We start from the raw sequence: 18,092 nt of genomic DNA on the forward strand, positions 1-18,092 counted from the left end.
TTTTTAAATGATAGAAACTAAATGATAAAATAAGACGTCTAGGGTCATTATCAATAGCTAGAGATCTATTAATTTATTCGTGTAACTCTTTCCATATTTAGTCTTCAGATAATGAAATCTGTACTGTTCGATAATGAAATCTGTACTGACTTAGAAGATCTTAGATGATAAGCTGAACCAGTTATCTATATCATGAAAACATAGATTTAACATAGTTCAACATCAAAAATGGAGAAAGTTTCAACTAGCTCCAGTAACAAAATTACAACCAATAGCGGTAAAACCGTATATGGTTCTAAGAATACTAGTTCTAAATTCACATGTTATTTATGTTTTGTAGCTGTATTTGGAGCACTCGGTGGCTTTTCGTTTGGATATGATACTGGGGTTGTTTCAGGGGCATTACTCTTTATACGGACAGAATTCGAATTAGATTCATTTGACCAGGAAGTACTTGTAAGTGTTACTATAGCAACTGCCATGATCACAGCATTCATGTCTGGCTACCTTGGTGATAAAATTGGAAGAAGACCCTGTATGTTAATTGGTAGTTTTATCTTCACAGTTTCTACAATAATAAATGGAGTTTCTAAGACTTACTGGATGTTATTACTTGGACGTGGTTTACTAGGCATTGGAATAGGTGAGTATGCTTGAAGGTAAATTTGTTGACTAATCCTGTGACAGTTTTATTAAAATTCAAGGGTTATTTGACATGACTTGTGAAATAATTGCAATTTTTTTTTTATGGTTCAAAGCGATTGTTATTGTTTCGAAGTTTCACTTCGACTTATCAATATACATGATCATACATGTGTTTACAAGTTACATTCCGAGCGGAAATTAAATATGTTAAACTTATATATAAAAAAGTGCTTTACTTGAAATCAAAACTTAGATGTACTTTTTTCAAATATATCAATAACAACCAAAGTTACCATGCATGCAGAACTTACAGATCTATACTCACCTCTCTGCATAAATGTTAGACAAAGCCCTTTGTTTGCTGAGTAAAGCAAATTATTGTCCTTTTGTGAAACCCAAAAAGATTAAATAAGAAGTGTAAAATACCAACAGATATAATTGAAAATATGCGAAAGCTTTATTGCTAGTCATTCTCTTATTTAGAAGGAGTTGCTGTTACAAATAATTTACAATGGACAAATGCATCAAATTGCAAACGAGAACACAAATCAGTCAGTATGGGTATATATGAAAAGAAAAGTAACATGTTTTTTTTATGATTAATAGGAGTAATTTTAATGATATCACCAGTTTATATTGCTGAATGTTCACCTGTAGAGTACAGAGGACCATTGGTGACACTATGTACTGGTATGATGACGATAGGAAGGACAATAGCCAGTATTGTAGATGGCGCGTTTAGTTATGATAAGACTGGATGGAGGTAAAATGAACTCACTTAAATTTACTATATTTGTTTACAATTCCCTATTATTTATAAATACTAAAGATCTTTTTACACTTTTTTGAAGATCTTAGTAGAAATTCACTATTTTTTTAAGAATCTTTGATAACAATGCAAAAAACATTATGCTTTACATAACATGTACTCTATATGATTGTGTTTTAGGTACATGCTAGGCCTAACTGGTGTGCCATCATTAATACAATTCATAGGATTCCTATTCCTGCCCGAAACCCCTCGTTATTTGGTGCGGAAAGGCAAGGAAGACATGGCGACACACGTTCTACAGAGGATTCGAGGAAGAGCTGATGTTTCGGACGATATTAAACAAATTAAAGAAATATGTCAGCAAGAAATAAAACGCAAAGAACTCCAAGGTTATTTTAGTTTTTATTATTTCAAGTGTCTTGTTTTAAAATTAGTGAAAAATCCGAAGTTTTCTGAAAATTCTATAAAACAGAAAGAGACGAATTTTGTATTTGTTAAGTGATATGGCTATTTTTAGAAGCTTTGTTAATTATGTGATACTGTTTAATTTTTTTTAAAAGAAAGATTATTTTGTAAGGAAACGAATGGACACTGAAGAAGATAATGCTCACACCATCAGTTCGCAGAGCACTTATAGTTGGAGTTTCTACATCTTTAATTCAACAACTTAGTGGCATAAATGCAGTTATGTAAGTACGTACATTACAAGTTTTATCATATTTACAATTTGTGGGTATCAAAAATAGACGGTTTAGTTTATTCTTAATTAAAGGTTTACGAAAACATTATGTTAAAGTAACATTTTCTTAAACTATTTTGAAGAAATTCAAAGTAACACAATGATCATTTAAAAATTGTTATCAACTTGTTCAACCTTTTTTAAGTTAAAAAAACCGAGATGTGTGTGCCTGCTTGAAGAGGAAAAAAGGGGGGGGGGGGCAATACCTTTTTGTGTTAACCTGTTATAGCTCTTTTCAAGGTGCAGTTAACTGTTATCTGGGATCAATTTAAGCTGTTGACATGTTAACGGACCCCCTATCCCCCCTTTCCTTGAAGAAGTACCACTCGAAAATGAGTTGATCAAGAGCACTCTTTTCAATAAATAATCTTTTAATTCAAGATTGTCTGGCTCTTTCTACAGGTACTACAGTAGTACTATCATCCAAATGTCAGGTGTGAGAGATGAAATAATGGCAATATGGCTGACTGCTGTCACTGCAGGCGTGAGCTGTATTTTCACATTATCAGGCATTTATCTTGTGGAAAAAGTGGGCAGGCGGAAACTCATTTTAAGTAGCCTTGCAGGTACTTTGTTAATGTTAAAATTTTATTTTTAGAGGTTACAATGCCGGGGAGTTCTTATCGGTCAACTGAGTCAAGTATTGTTATGTTGCAAAGTAAAGACTAGTCTTATATGCATGACTTTTTTCAATAGTTAACTTGTTAGTGGCTTTGGAACAGCTGTCAGTAAATAAACTCATCATAGAAACCAGGACTAAATTTAGTATATACGCCAGACGCGCGTTTCGTCTACAAAAGACTCATTGATCAGTGACGCTCGAATCCAAAAAACGGTTAAAAGTTAAAAAGGCCAAATAAAGTACGAAGTTAACTGCTAGTACCCTCAGACTTGTCCTTAGTGTCTTTTTGTTGTTGGGATATACAAGTACCCGGTCACTAGTACTCTGTGTTTTTGTTAGATATATTTCGATTTGTATCCATTTGACGGGTTAAGCCTTTTACAACTTATTCTAATAGTTAGTTCTTATGGTTCTAATGTTGTACTGTTACACCACTGTCCCAGGTTAGAGGGGGACTTGGATCCCGATTACATGTTTAACCCCTCAACATTCTGTATGCATGTGGACATCCTATGTTAGGATCCTGTAATTCATTGGTTGTCGTTTGTTGATGTGTTACATCAGGGGCGGATCCAGTCATTCAAAAAAGGGGGGTTCCAATTACAGGATAAAGGGGAGGTGAGGGGTTCCAACCACATGTCCCCATTCAAATGCATTGATCGTCCACAAAAAAGGGGTGTTCCAACCCCATACCCCCCTGGATCCGCCACTGTGTTACATGTTTGTTTTTCGTTCATTTTTTGTACACAAATTAGATTTTTTCGTTTGAATTGTTTTACATTTTTCATTTCGGGGCTTTTATAGCTGACTATGCAGTATGGGTTTTTCTTATTGTTGAAGGCCTTGATGTACAAACAAAATATTAACGATTATAAGATTCGTATAACTACAATGTATTTCGAATCGTCACATTCAATCGTAGCTACTCGGCCTTTCTGGTTACACGAAGTAATAACATTGTACTGCATAGTAGATTGCCTTCACATTTTGTCATCTTTTAGGAACATGTGTTTCACGTCGCGACATTCATTGCTGGAATGACAAAACATAACTTGTCTTATTTGGTCTTATTCTATTTTTCTTTCTGTAGGTGTTCTTTTAAGTTTGATTGTTTTAGCTGTGGCCTTCCAGTTGTCTGAAATTAACTCACCAGAAGTTACTTATAGTGAGGACCTTAACAATACCTGCTCATCTTACAGGTAAAAAAATGTTGTTATTATACTTAAATAAATGTTTATTATATTAAGTTGAGTTTACAAATATGACATAAAGCAACAAACAACTACCACTGATTAGCTGGCTTCTGGCATTGGGCAGACACTTACAGAATATGCGGTATTGGTTTAATATAGCCACGTTTTTCAATCTTATCAGAGCTGAGAAATGTGCATGTTTTATATAATTTTTTGAAGACATTTTTGAAGACATTTTATAAATGCATTGGTTTTTTTTTTGCAGTTCTTGTGCAACGTGTATCAAAGAACCAGATTGTGGATTTTGTTATATAGAAGACGGTTATTCTGCCATAAATGGTTCATGTGCACACAAGTTAGATACTATGACAGCTAAGCATGGTAGATGTAACTCTACGGAGTTATCAGATGGCTTAATCTGGGGAGCAACATCGTGTCCTTCTCAATATTTTTGGATGTGCTTATTAGGACTATCTTTATATCTTATAACGTTTTCTCCAGGTTTGTTTTATTCATACTAATTGTCTCAAACTTTGACTTAATTACCAATAAGGATGTTATTAATGTGGCAACCAAATCAATTTTTACAATTCGATATAAGGATATTGGTTGCTAAAAAAAATACATTCACTCATTTTCGAGTCTGGCATAAAATAAATTATGTGGAAAACAAAAACAAAAATAACTGTAAAAAGCATACAAAGCAGTCACCTTCAGTTCTCCAAATTATAAAATGACATACTGTGAATTCATTATTATTCGTTGGATACCAATTTTCGTGGATTTTGTGGGAACAGGTGAAAATCGAAACTAAATGTTCAACGAATACCAAATTTTCCATAGGCTTGTATGCATACTTCGGAAAACCCACGAAATTTAATATCGGCGAACATGTAAAGTTTCCTCAATCCACGAAAAATGGTACCCACGAAAATAAATAAATACATACATTTATCCAACATTATTGAGATTTTCACAATCATCAAATACTGTTCAAATTGGTTTTAAAGCAAACATGATATTTGGTTGTCTTTCTTCAGGTTATTCGTGTCGTTGTGCAACTTTTCTTTTCTTGACGTGTATCCCACATATTTCAGGCATTGGTCCTTTACCGATGACAATTAACTCAGAGATATATCCTTTGTGGGCCAGGAGTACTTGTATGGCGATTGCATCATCAGCAAATTGGTTATTTTCATTGGTCATTTCATTGTCGTTCCTGACTCTGACGGATAGTGTTGGAGCTTATGGTAAGTCTATAATTTTTGTTTTATTCCTCAATGATAATACCATATGTTGTGTTTCAATTTTGTTAGCTAATGGTCTTACCCAACTCATAAACCGTATACAATTAATCTTCGATAGATATATGAAAATGTGATATGAGTGCCAATGAGACAACTCTATAAGTCTTTGTAAAAGTAAGCCATTATAGGTCAAAGTACGGTCTTCAACACAGAGCCTTGGCTCAAGCCAAACAGCTAGCAATAAAGGTCCCCAAAATGGCTAATGTAAAACCATTGGATACAAAATAAATAGACTAGTCCGACAGATAACCAAGCCACCTGTCTGTAGGACTAGACTACTGCGAAAGGAGGGTAGTATACCTTACCTAATAATGACTGAAGTCACGGTTCAGCTAGCAAGCAAGCTAACTAAAGATATTACCTGTACTGTCAAACGCTTTACAATCAGCTGTAAATAAACTCTCGTGTAGCCTAAATTGGGTTTTTTATGTCTTTCCAGGAACTTATTGGTTATTTGCTGCTGTGGTGGTGCTAGGATTTATCTTTCTTTTCTTCACGTTACCAGAAACGAAAGATAAAAAATTGGAGGACGTTGAATCTTTATTTGAAACGCCTTGGTGTAGCTGTGGGAAATCTGGATCTTTAGAGATAAACAAAACAACGAACAAACCAGTTTGAAACCAAAAAAAAATAGAGTTATCATTAAAAGTTTTGACAAATAAAACCATTCTTTTTTCAAATAAATTTTATGTGTAGTAAAAAGTATAATTTACAATTTATTATTGATTTTCTTTTTGTTTCTTCTGGATTTTCTTTTAACACAAGTACTTGCTTCTCTCTCATTTCTTTTTCTTTCTTCTTCCATTTTTTGCTTGTAGGCTTCAAATTCCATTTTATGAACATTGTCAAGCAATCTGACAACAACTTTCTCACCATTGATCTGAAGTCCATTCTGTAAAATAAGCCTAACATCATCTTGGAAACCGAATTCTGCAATCCATCGACTTGGAACCTTAGAATTTCCAGTTCGGACATCCACTGGGTCATACTGAAGGGACACGGCCTTCAAACCGGTTTCCTGTTTGATCAAATCTAAAATTTCATTGTACGTATATTCTTCATTGTTTCTCATGGTGAAAACGACACTATTTGGAGACTTGGGTGGTAAACATTTCCTCATCTCCATTGAGGGGAACACTCTACTATCGTAAGATATACATTCTTTTAGTTCATCCAACAAGGATTTTGGTTTGTCTCGTATACTGAAAAGAATTCAAGCCTATATTAATCAACTTGTAAGTAAAAATAAATAGAAATTGTTTAACATTTGAATATGCAATAGATCTTCTCATAAAATTATAGTTTTTTTACGTCTAGGATCCGCCAAATGAATAACTCTTTAAAAAATACGAATTCTGGCAAAAATTCTTCTGTCAGATATCCGCCGAAGGATTGCTACAGCATACGCATGCGGGTTTCATATAGTTGGTTTACGTGCTCGTATCGTTCTTATAAGGTGCGAAATCAGAAGTATATATTTGATTAAGATTGAAATTCTATCATCAAGTTAGAATGCTATTTGTTAAGATTTACGTGCTTTGTAACATTTAGATTTAGACATTTTATTATATATTATTACCTAATGCTTTTGTTAGTGCTGCAACTTAAGCTATCACCAGAGCTGAAATTGTTTACAGGTGGAACAATAGCAGGAAGAATTGGACTTGTTTTTATTCCTGGTGGCGCTGGCATATATTTTGCGTCTTTAGGTAGGGTTGAAGAGATTGATCTCGAGCTAACAGTTTCGACCCGGTTGCCGTTGATACCTCGGCGTATTCTGAAACCTAGATTTTCTAGGCGCATCTGGTTTTCTGGAATATAAAAAAGAACATCTTGAAAGAGGACATAACAATTCAAACCGAATTTCGTTCGGCATTTTTCTTTGCAATCTCATCTGAGTGAGTAGATCTTGTTTGTTGTTTGCAGTTTATCCATCTACTAAATATGAATTTATGTTTAAAAAGATGAGGAAAAATCATCGATTCCACTAGAATTCTAAGGCAATTGTGTCAAAATGTGCCATTACAATTTATATATACATATGTTACACGAAGAAAAAAAATGTCGCCGTTATTAAACCTCTGTTATGTTCCCTGTAAGACTGAAATGATTATTATATCTACTGGGAATTTGGCCTGGTGTGCTAATCAGCGATCAAAATCAAGGTTTATGTCTTTTAGAATTACTATTCAGTGTTTTGGAAAAATCGCTATGTACAGTCCAATTTTTTTTTTGACAAAGTTAAAATTTTAGAAAATGATTAAAAGATGAAATTGCTTTCTATTGAAAGCTTCTTGGTACGTAAAACATTTCACTGTTTGTCCAAAAAATACAGAAAAATGGGCCCGGGGGATAATATTACTACAAAGGTCTTGAATTTTGATCCTGAGAAAGTCTTAATTTGATTTGTTTGATGCACTTTAGTGTTTGGTAATCAACTTGTGCTAATTTTATCTACTAGTATATACCTTCGTTTGCTTCAATTTTGATTGCAGCATGCTGTTTAGTTTCCGTAGGTGATAGTTTATTTCTGGCAAGCTGATTTAAAAAAATCATGTTTGGGATTTTCCAACGTAGGCTTTGCGTCTTCCTATCAAAATACATCTTTCCTCTGAATCCATTTGCATCAGCAACATCTGGAAATCCAGATGAGTTGTCAGTACTCAAAGATGGTTTATTTCGACTTGTAGTATCTGGAATATCGTTCGGACTGCTGCCCATCGATGGAAAGGCAGATACAGAAGGGAATTGTCGCCTTGGAACTCTTGGATCTTCTCCCTGGTCCTTCATAACAATCATAGTCTGACTAGATGTCGGCATTGTTGACTAGATCACTGTACTCTTTTAGAACGTCGTTAGGCAAGTTTGCAATAGAGCTGTTGATATCACGTGATTGCGTCCGATGGTTAACGTCATAATACATTAGAGAGCCGATATGTTGTGAACGATAATAAACCGATAAACTACTGAATTCCTAGAAATTCTTAAAGGAGGAACCTTTTCCTTTCCTGGTTTATGTCTATTTCAAAATAGGTAGTAATCATATCATAATGTATCTTTTAAAATGCTAAAAAATAATGCATGCAATATAATATGTATGATAAGTAATGAGCAGTATACAGTTGTAATTTGTGGGCTCTTTATAGCTTGTGATTCGGTGTAAGCCAAGTCTCTATGTTGAAGACCGTACTTCGACCTATAATGGTTTACTTTTACAAATTGTGACTTGGGTGGAGAATTGTCTCATTGGCACTCGTACCACATCTTATATCTATATACATTGAAAAGAGTTCATTGCAAATCATGACACAAACCATAGAATCAGACTACAAATATCTATAGACTATGTTTCTACTGCTTATAATATTTAATTATGGTGCAAATATTTTCTTCAAGAACTTCTACTAATAACCAGAGACATGTAATACTATGCGTCTCTGTAATAACGAGACTGGCAACTGTAATTAATGCTTAGTTTTAAATTTAAACCAAACTCCTGCTTTTTAACCCCTTGTTTTAACTACGGTGCATGCATAGTACCACTTTATTTGCTGATTTATTTTATTATGTGTAACTCTTTTAATTTTGATTAGATTAATATTTATCTGTGAAATTTAAGTTGTTTTTTAATTTTCATTTTGCTATCGTTTTTGAAATAGTCTTTAATACATTTTATAAATCTTCCACATAAACTGTGATCCATTATTATCTGTCTTTCGAAATAGTAGGCCTTTTCATATATTATTGTTAAAATTGAAACAGTTATACTGTTTTTTTGTGTGTTTTATTACAAATGTCTGTTATCTTAATTTGCAAATTACTTGTCTAAAATTTTTAAAAAATCAATATGCATAACTTATTTCATCGCCGAACATAAAGTTGTCTCATGCCAATAAAATACCTATATATTTTCCACGGGCGCCTTTTCTTTCCGCCGGGCGCCTTTTCTTTCCCCCGGCTGCTATTTTCTTTTCCCCGGTGTCATTTTTCTTCACCAGGCGCCTTTTCTTTCCCCCGGGCGCTATTTTTCTTCCCCGGGCGCTTTTTCTTCACCCGGGTGCTCCCGGGCGCATTTTAGTAGGACCCGAATTACCAGATTGATTTGCCGCAGATATGAAGAATGTATTCTTGTGAAATAAAAAAGAAATAGATTCACTCGTTGTAGTACGATTTGCATACAACGACCAGTCACGAAAAGTCAAATTGTTTAAAGTACGCTTTGTCGATTACACTCTCCAAATATCATGGTTTAAAAGTGAGATTTTTTTTCTTAGTTAGTTTGTAAATTGTGCAACTTTGTTTAATTACAAGCGTTTTCAAACAAGCTATCAGTATTGAGATGAAACACATATATATATTGCCATGAAAGACTTGATAATATAGTTATCAAAAGTACCAGGATTATAATTTAGTACGCCATATATCATGACAAATTTCTAGACACTTAACCGAACCATGTCAATCGCTTAACCAAACCATAGCAATTTTTATAGTTTGCTTAGTCTGCGTTAATTTCTTGAAAACAACACTACCAATGTAAATAGATTCAAACATTTTATTTGCTTTTAATTTGCTCGTTTAAATAGAACTGAGGCAATCATTCGGGGAAGTAACTTGACCATGTTCATCTTATTAACCAAACTATGAAAAAATCACCGTGCTCCTCGATATGACAAGGTTACTATCTGTGATATAGATAATTTAATATATCGATGATATTCGGTTAAAACTACTGAGAGCTTATGTTTGCATTGTTATATATGTAGACCTTATAAAAATAAAAGGCAGTGGCTATTTTGCAGTCTCCGGCAAAATAGCTTCTTAGCCGCTTTTTTACCGCTTCTATAAATTAAGAATAGAAAAAAAATGTAGAAACATAACTACACTTTAGTGAGAGATCTCTTAAAAGATATGTCTTTTACAAAACATTTATACAAAACGTGCATATTAAAATGAATATTCTTTACTCATATAAAAAAATCGACATCCTGATAAAAACTTTCAATAAAAATATCCTATGTACGGCTGTCTAATCATGAAAGTTGCCTTTTTTCAACTGAGGAAGATTCAATGGTTGGTTTTATTTATTTAAAAACACTCATACATTGTCTAAATTATGAATCTTTAATATCTACATTTTTCTGATAAAAATACCGTCTTCTCATGAAAACTTTCTAGTCGAGAAGCATGTATATATGTCAGTGAATATATTACTTTAACCCAATTCCTTCAGTTGTTTATAAGTGTTCCAGTATTTAATGATACCATATGTTAGGTCAAGCAGAAATTGGATAATGACAGTGTTCATGTTGGTTTTTTTTTTTTTTTTTTTTTCTTATCGAGAAACTTGGTTTGTGTAATTGCTTGTTTAAACTTTATTTTGGCTGGTAAAATATAATATCCCTCCTACTAACTGACCATTCAATTTTAAGGTACAGTCGGAAAACTGCAAACAAACATATTTTAAAGGTGGCCTTATATTTGAAATAATAAGTAAAATGATTTAACACCCGCCTTAAAATTCTTTACAAGTGTTTCAAAACTAGTGTTTTGCATTTTGTGCCTTAAAAGTCTTGTCCTGATAAAAAAAAAAAAAATGGATGTTGCCACTCAGTGCAGCATGACCTGCACATAACACTTGTTTCTGCTTCTGCGTCCATTTGCAAAAAAAAAAACCACCACCCAAATGTCTACATTACATTCAATTTTCATAGAATAAATGCTAACAGATTTGCATGCATCGTATGTACAATATTTGTTTATCAATCTTAATACTTTATTGCACCATAGACTCAGGCAAATATATATATTGACATCAACAAAAGAAACCCGACGGTTAGTAATGAAAATCTAGGTTTATTTTTCTATTCCAATAACAAATATAAACTATCATAAATAAATTAAAGAATGGTTTGAACGTCTTCATAGATGTAGCAACAGATCTTTCACGATCTTCAAAAGGGAGTACTTGATCTTTCACGATTCAAAATATCAATTTTGTGCAAATATATTATACCGAGTTTCTGATTATGCTTACACAAAATATCTTTGAGAACCATTTTATCTAATCAAATGAAATTACTTTTTTGGAAGAAAGCAGTTTAGTTATTCGAATTATGAAAAAAAACACTGTTTGTTTACATTTTTAATGTCATTGTCGAGGAGCAACCATGTGGACAGTTTTATTTTGTTGTAAATGTCGGTGTAATTAATTAAATTATATTACATGTAGTTGTTGACCTTGCATACATCTTCTCGATAAGATAGAATTCACGATCATTTCAGTCGATAAACCAAATGACACCTGTGCAAATGGTACACCATAGAAAATATTACTAGTCATTCAAACATTTTTGAAAATCAACAAGAAGTTAAAAGAGAATAGTTTTTCAACAGATTCCATTGAGTGTGTAGCCAAAGGTAATATCTTTTGGTTAGCTTGCTTGTTAGATGAACCGTGAAGTCATTGTTAGGTTAGATAAACTTTCGAAGTAGCATAGTCCAACAGACAGATTGATTTGGTTCTGTAGGACTAGTCTATTCTTAAAGTAGGATAGTTTACCTAACCTAACAATGACTTCACGGTTCAGCTAACAAGCAAGCTAACCAAAGATATTACCTTTGGCTACACACTTAATGGAATCCGCTGTAATGTAATCGAAACCTACTGGATGATGAAGATGCAAAGGAATGCAATCAACGCTCCCAGAAGTCTATACAGCCTTTTGGAACACTTGTTTAACATTGGGTCGATGGTAATGTTGTCCATGGCTACACTGGGATAATTATATGCTTGAAAAGCGTGGACATTTACATCACTTCAAGCTAGACTTGACAAACTTCCTATTCCTTAGATTTTATCATTGCAACCATATGTCAGTGTAAATAGTTCTCTTATTCAGAAAATTTCTCCTTCTTTCCGTAGAAATACTTTAAATAATATACAATTTCCCCGTTTGTTTTTTTTTTTGGTGAGGTTCATGATGCTCAATTTTAAGTTTTCTATGTTGTGCTGTGTATACTGTTGTTTGTTTTAGGTTATTCTTCGCTTTCTGTCATTTCATATCATTTTTGTAATCCTCGTCTCTTTTTTAAAGTAGCATTTTTGTTTATAATAGTATCAAACATTACTTTAACAATGCTGCAAATATGCCTGCTAAAATTATGAAAATTATAACACAAAGGGTGCTGGTAGTAACTGACCTAATTTTGTCATTCGGTTGAAAAGGGTGGTCGTGTTTTAGGCGGTTTATGATTTTTTCCTTAAGTTTGTGAAAGTATACGAGACTTGAACGCCAGTAATAAATGCTGGTCTTCGGTAAAAAATATATACTTGTAATCATTGTTGTTGACATATCTAAAACATAGTTTTAATGTACTTTCTCCATCATCATCAATGTCATTATCATGATGTTTAAATTTTAAATTCTTGAAGCAAATATAAAATTAAACAAAAACAAAAGTTTTATTAAATAAATTAAAAAAACAAGGAAAATAATTATAATCAATGATCAAAATCTTCATCAGGTTTGCTATGACAACAAAATAGTTGACAGAACCACTGTCGAAAGCTTGTGAATCCACTGTTAGGTTTGGATTGAAAGTCAACTTCTATATTTATTGCAGATTCTTTTGTTTTACTAGTAATCGTTGAAACATGTGTTTCTTCTAATACTGATGAAAAGAATGGCCTTAAATGTGGTCTTGGAGTTTCTTCTGTGTCACTTAAACTAATACTGAACCATTCACTGTCTGTTGTCCTTGATGTGTCTGGTATATCTAAAAAAAAAATAGAACTTTATTAACATAGGAACTGTGACTGAAAGTCAGACATTTGTTTAAATCACAATCTAACTTTTATTTATAGCAAAACTACTGTTGATGTGAAGGTTGAGAACATAACTTTTAATACATTTCGAACTCTCGAACAAAACAACCTGTATTCAAATTGAAAGTTACATTGTTGAATTTATTAAGTCTTTTAGTGAAATGAAAAATTGAATGACAAATAGTGTTCATATCCAACATTTTGATGAATAATGTATTTATTATGAATCGATAAGCCATCAAGGTTATAAAATGGGAACTTCGTTAGATATAACAAGGTGATTTGATATAATTTACCTTCATCTTCTATTTCGTCATCTAATGTCGACAAATCTAACTTAAGTTCTTTCTTTAAAGCAAGCTGTTTATCAATGGTGTCTTTTGTTGAAGGCTTGCTTCTCTGAAAAATAGAGTAAAATCATTCATATAAAAGTGTTACTATATTCGTGTAAGACCAGTAAAGTAATAAACATAGGGGTTCTATTTTAAAAGACCATCCCAGTGGTTCAACGGGAAAAAGCATGTGTAATTTTGACATTTTGTTTCAATATATATATATGACTCATTCTAATAAGACAGTGCTTAACCAGTATCCGTGAATCAATGCTAAAAAATGTCATTTCATCTTTTACTTAAACTATTTAGTTGAATGTCAATATCAATATATTTACCTTAAATACTGTATTGACTATCCGTTGTAGATATCCCTTCTTATTTGGAACAGGTTCCCTTATTACAGATGTGTCCAGTTCTTCTGAAAAGCAAAGCAAAAATGTTCTTCAATCATAAACATGAAAATTAAAAGCACACACTGCTGAAACACACACTGCTGAAACACACACAATGTCTTCTAACGACAAACTCATTATAACAGTAATTATCGTTATTATATTATATTTTAATGTCCTTTTTTAGTTTCACCAGCGCCTGAATTTTTGTTTGACTTTTTATTTTTCATTATGTTCAGCAAGATTTATGGAAGAGAGTACATGTTTTATGTAATCAATTTCTTCTACAGTTTTCAATCAAAATCCCTAAAACACATAATATGTTGAAGTTGTGTACCCGCTGTCATGGAGATATTTTAAGAATTTTCGCCATGTTTCGACTTGGGAACTAAGTAATTTTAATCAAAATTTATCAAAGAGGGTACAAGGTTTTTTTTACACACGATACGATAAAAAAAAAACCAGTCCGAGATTACTCAGAGCAATGTCGGCAGATTACTCAGAGTAATGTCGGCAGATTACTCAGAGTAATCTCGCACTAAAAAAAACTATATGTTTTATTTTGGGTTAACATCGAAAACAATTATCGTGTTTGATTTGAAGGGATTTTCCTTTTGGGCACGTTTATTTATATTTCCATGTGTGTTCCTGAGACCTTTTTTAAATCTCATATTTTCGTACAAGGAGTTAATTTCTATATGTGCTTACTGTTGATAGGTACAGTCCATGTGTCTGTTCTTTGGAAGCTTTGATCATTGTTATGATGTTCTCTTACAAATGAGTTTATTCTTTCTTCTCTCGCCGGTGAAAGGAAGGGTCTTGGTTGTCTTATCTCTAGTTGTTCCTCTTTAAGATGCAGTTCTTGTTGTGAAGTCAAAGCCTTCTCTTTATAGTCTCTTGTCTGTCAAATTTTTTTTATATAAATATATGAATTTACGATATTAAACTATTGCTATCTCCGCAAACAATATTGACAATATTGAAACAGGTCATTTTAAAATTTTCATTAAAAAGGAAGGAAACTTTATGAGCTATTGATTGCTTGGAGGGTTTCCTCTACAAAATTGTAATTGTTTTTTTATATAAACACTGATTCTATAGTATTGTACACAGAAATATATACACCGCTGTACTTAGACAGTTAAAATGCTACGTTCCTTAGAATCCAATACCCAGACAATCAAGTGAAAGAAACATAGATTTCAAAATTATATGTGTTAATACCTCCTGAAAAACATGCCGTAGTGAATCAAGGTCAGTGGCTGGTTTACAGAATTCTTCAAATGGTTTCTTTATCTGTTCTTGTTCTCTTACTATCTTATTTCTGTCCTTTTCTTCTAGTTTGATCATCTTTTCTCTGGCATATGCGTCAACAAGTTTCTTGTATTCAGCATCTCTGACGGATTTGTAAAAAGCAGCACATTCATCGTCGTCTGTTATATCTTTGGTTGATATGACTTCAGGCGACTCTTCTTTCTCTTGTTCTCTTGTTATTCTATTTCTCTCCTTCTCATCTGTGATTATCTTTTCTTTGGCGTATGCGTCAACAAGTTTATTGTATTCAGCATCTCTGACGGATTTGTAAACAACAGCACGTTCATCGTTGTCTGTTATTTCTTCTTCTCTGTTATTCAATGGTATTTCAGTTTCGTTAGAATTAACTGTTTGTGCAATAGACGCAATATTAGCTTCTATTTCACTGAAAATGAAAGCAAAGAGTATATAGAATTGATGTAACGCCGTTCATGAAATGTATCCCCATTCAAAAAAGTACATGAATAATGAAGTGCAGTCTCAAAGAGATTCGTCAATCACACTGAATGTTATTCTTTTTGTTTTCAAAATTTGAAAATATGGATGTCAAACATTATTATTTGATCGAAGTAATATACTTTCATGTAGTGTTACAATAATTTTGAGTATAGCCAACACCCAATAGTTCTAACATTTTAGAATAAAGTCAGTCTAGAAAGTAACGTTTGACAAAATATAGGCCTTATAGTAGTGTTGACATAAATGATAGCAATGGAAGTGAGTACCTACCTGAAAGCGACTTGAAATAATGACACCATTAAAGTATGAATATTCCATTCAAGACTGCTGTTATCAGTCTCCATTTCTATTCTGAAAAAGAAAGGGAAATACTACAGTAAAATTGATTTATTCGTGTGTTTTTTTCTAATATTTATGTTGCCCAATTCGTTGTAATCAAATCTCTCTATCTCTCTCACCCCTCACTCTCTCTAATATGTCCTAGAAAAATCTAGAAACATGATGAATAGTTTACAGGAAATCAAATATACCAATAATTTTCGCTAATTTTCCTTGAACTTACTGCGGAAAATGACGCCTAAGACAAAAATAAATTGTCTTACCTGACAATGAGATTCCTACAATCTTCACAAAACTTTCAAATTCAACTTTAAATATTCAGGCGTAAAAAAGCGGCAGGCAGATAGATAGCAACGTTCTAATCTGATACAAGGTTGCCAGAGAGGTTTATGACGTTTCGACGTTAGATATCATGTGGGAACGTTTGCGTTAACTGATTGGTGCTGTATTGCCTTCAGTCAATTCAACCAATGAGCGTCTATGTGCATATTGCCGAAAAGCAGTGCCAATGGAACATAAATGAAGTAAGAAGTATTTCTCGCAAAATTTCATTTTCTCAAATTTTAGTTGAATCCAGTCAGTAGTAAATTTTCATAATTTGGAAATTATACGCAGAACGCTTTTTTGCTTCTCACAAATCTTCAAGTCCAAAATGTGGTTGTCACGCAAGATTTTTATTACAAATACCCGGTATACCCAAATTACTACCAACTTCTTGTTTTATCTTAGATGTACAATTTAGTACATTTCTGAATTTCATAATAGACATGTATTTACGGTATTAGCAATAGCTCAAGGCTTTGAAGATAATTATCGGCATAAGCAAGAACTTAAAACACAAATGATACTGAGAACACTCGTTGTTTCAAAGACATAACGGTAATGAAATCTATGAATAAATGTTTTGACAAACTCTTTAGTACAGTTTGATTCGTAACTGTTTTGACAGTCTGGTGAAACCTGGTCAGTTTATTAGTTGGAAGTAGCCTTTGAACTAGCCTGCAGTGACAGCGATTACTCTTAGGTACCATGACTATGTGTTTGTTTTTGTCCCTGTTTTGTAAGTTTTTTTTGTGAGCTTGGTGGCGTTCCGGTGAATCGACCATTTTTCAACTGATTTTCATAGTTGGTTTTCTTCTTCTATTTTCTACATTCTGTGTCAGCTGTTTCAAGATATAAGCTTGTAACTAATTAGTAGTCGTTGCATGGTATTCGTTTCCCCCCCTCAAATCAGGCTGTTGGTTTACTCTTCAGAATTGTTTCGTGGTTTGCCATGCTGGTGTCTTTTATAGCTAACTACACGTAACACTACGATATAAGTTTCGCTTATCGTTGAAGGACTAAGTACTGTCGGTTCTTGTCAGTTTGACTCTATGCAGATGAAAGGCTTTAGAAGCAATTTGTATTGTGCAATCACTTTTGCATTATTCAACAATTTCTGGAATACCAGTATATACAATATAAATAAGCTGAAACCTGCTGCCCACGACTACGTGTGTGACACAGACCATGAGACAGCAAAAGAGAGACGAAAGAGACATTCAAACTCAGTCGAAAATAAATGGACAACGCCATGACATCAAGATAAAAAAAACCAACAAACAAACTATTGTAAACAAAACACAACATAGAAATCAAAAACTGAACAACAATAACCCCACCAAAAACTGGAGGTGATTTCGGGTGCTCTTGGAGGGTATGCAGATCCATCTCTACACGCGACACCGTTATTCATGTAAGTACATACCCGGTAGTATAAAGTCTAATTCGGTAGGTAACATTCATGCAGGCCGGAAAAGGGGTCGGGATTTACTTCAGACACGATTACTACAGAATGATGTCTGTTTTTATTAGTTTGGGGTCTCAAAGAATAAGAATTGTTTGGTCCTTCTTCTCCTGGACATCAGAATTACTAACAACGTTATATTGATAGATCTCGTTCCAAATTTCGAAATTTTATGCTTACAATTAATGAATGGCTATTATTTATTTTGATTTTATTGAACCATAAAACTAATTTTTGACTCTTCACATTGAATAATCCGCGAAGCGGATTATGTAAAATGTGAAGAGTCAAAAGTTAGTTTTATGGTTCAATAAAATCAAAATAAATCATTGCCATTCATTATAAATAAATTTCTATCAAA

General features: G+C 33.1%; 3 protein-coding genes across 3 annotated transcripts; 1 reads left to right on the forward strand and 2 right to left on the reverse strand.

Annotated features, from left to right (window-relative positions):
- Window positions 1-228: 228 nt before the first annotated feature.
- LOC134710820 (proton myo-inositol cotransporter-like) lies at window positions 229-5,896 on the forward strand. The gene is made up of 9 exons (XM_063571217.1): window positions 229-643; window positions 1,252-1,408; window positions 1,595-1,806; window positions 1,995-2,106; window positions 2,559-2,722; window positions 3,869-3,977; window positions 4,237-4,472; window positions 5,069-5,221; window positions 5,718-5,896. The coding sequence occupies exons 1-9, from the start codon at window positions 229-231 to the stop codon at window positions 5,894-5,896; spliced, it is 1,737 nt and encodes a 578-aa protein (XP_063427287.1).
- A 109-nt stretch (window positions 5,897-6,005) lies between these two features.
- LOC134710821 (uncharacterized) lies at window positions 6,006-8,156 on the reverse strand (the record flags this gene model as incomplete). The annotated part of the gene is made up of 3 exons (XM_063571218.1): window positions 7,747-8,156; window positions 6,858-7,089; window positions 6,006-6,480 (listed from the first exon to the last, which is right to left on the reverse strand). Coding segments are annotated over exons 1-3 (1,059 nt in total), but the record flags the coding sequence as incomplete, so codon positions are not given.
- A 4,626-nt stretch (window positions 8,157-12,782) lies between these two features.
- On the reverse strand, window positions 12,783-16,322 carry LOC134710822 (uncharacterized). Its single transcript, XM_063571219.1, has 7 exons — window positions 16,209-16,322; window positions 15,877-15,957; window positions 15,058-15,532; window positions 14,542-14,734; window positions 13,777-13,859; window positions 13,403-13,505; window positions 12,783-13,057 (listed from the first exon to the last, which is right to left on the reverse strand). Exons 2-7 carry the CDS (start codon window positions 15,948-15,950, stop codon window positions 12,783-12,785), a joined length of 1,203 nt encoding a protein of 400 aa, XP_063427289.1. The 5' UTR covers window positions 15,951-15,957; window positions 16,209-16,322.
- Window positions 16,323-18,092: the final 1,770 nt, after the last annotated feature.

The sequence above is a fragment of the Mytilus trossulus genome, chromosome 3 (assembly GCF_036588685.1).
Source record: "Mytilus trossulus isolate FHL-02 chromosome 3, PNRI_Mtr1.1.1.hap1, whole genome shotgun sequence".
Lineage (NCBI taxonomy): Eukaryota > Metazoa > Mollusca > Bivalvia > Mytilida > Mytilidae > Mytilus > Mytilus trossulus.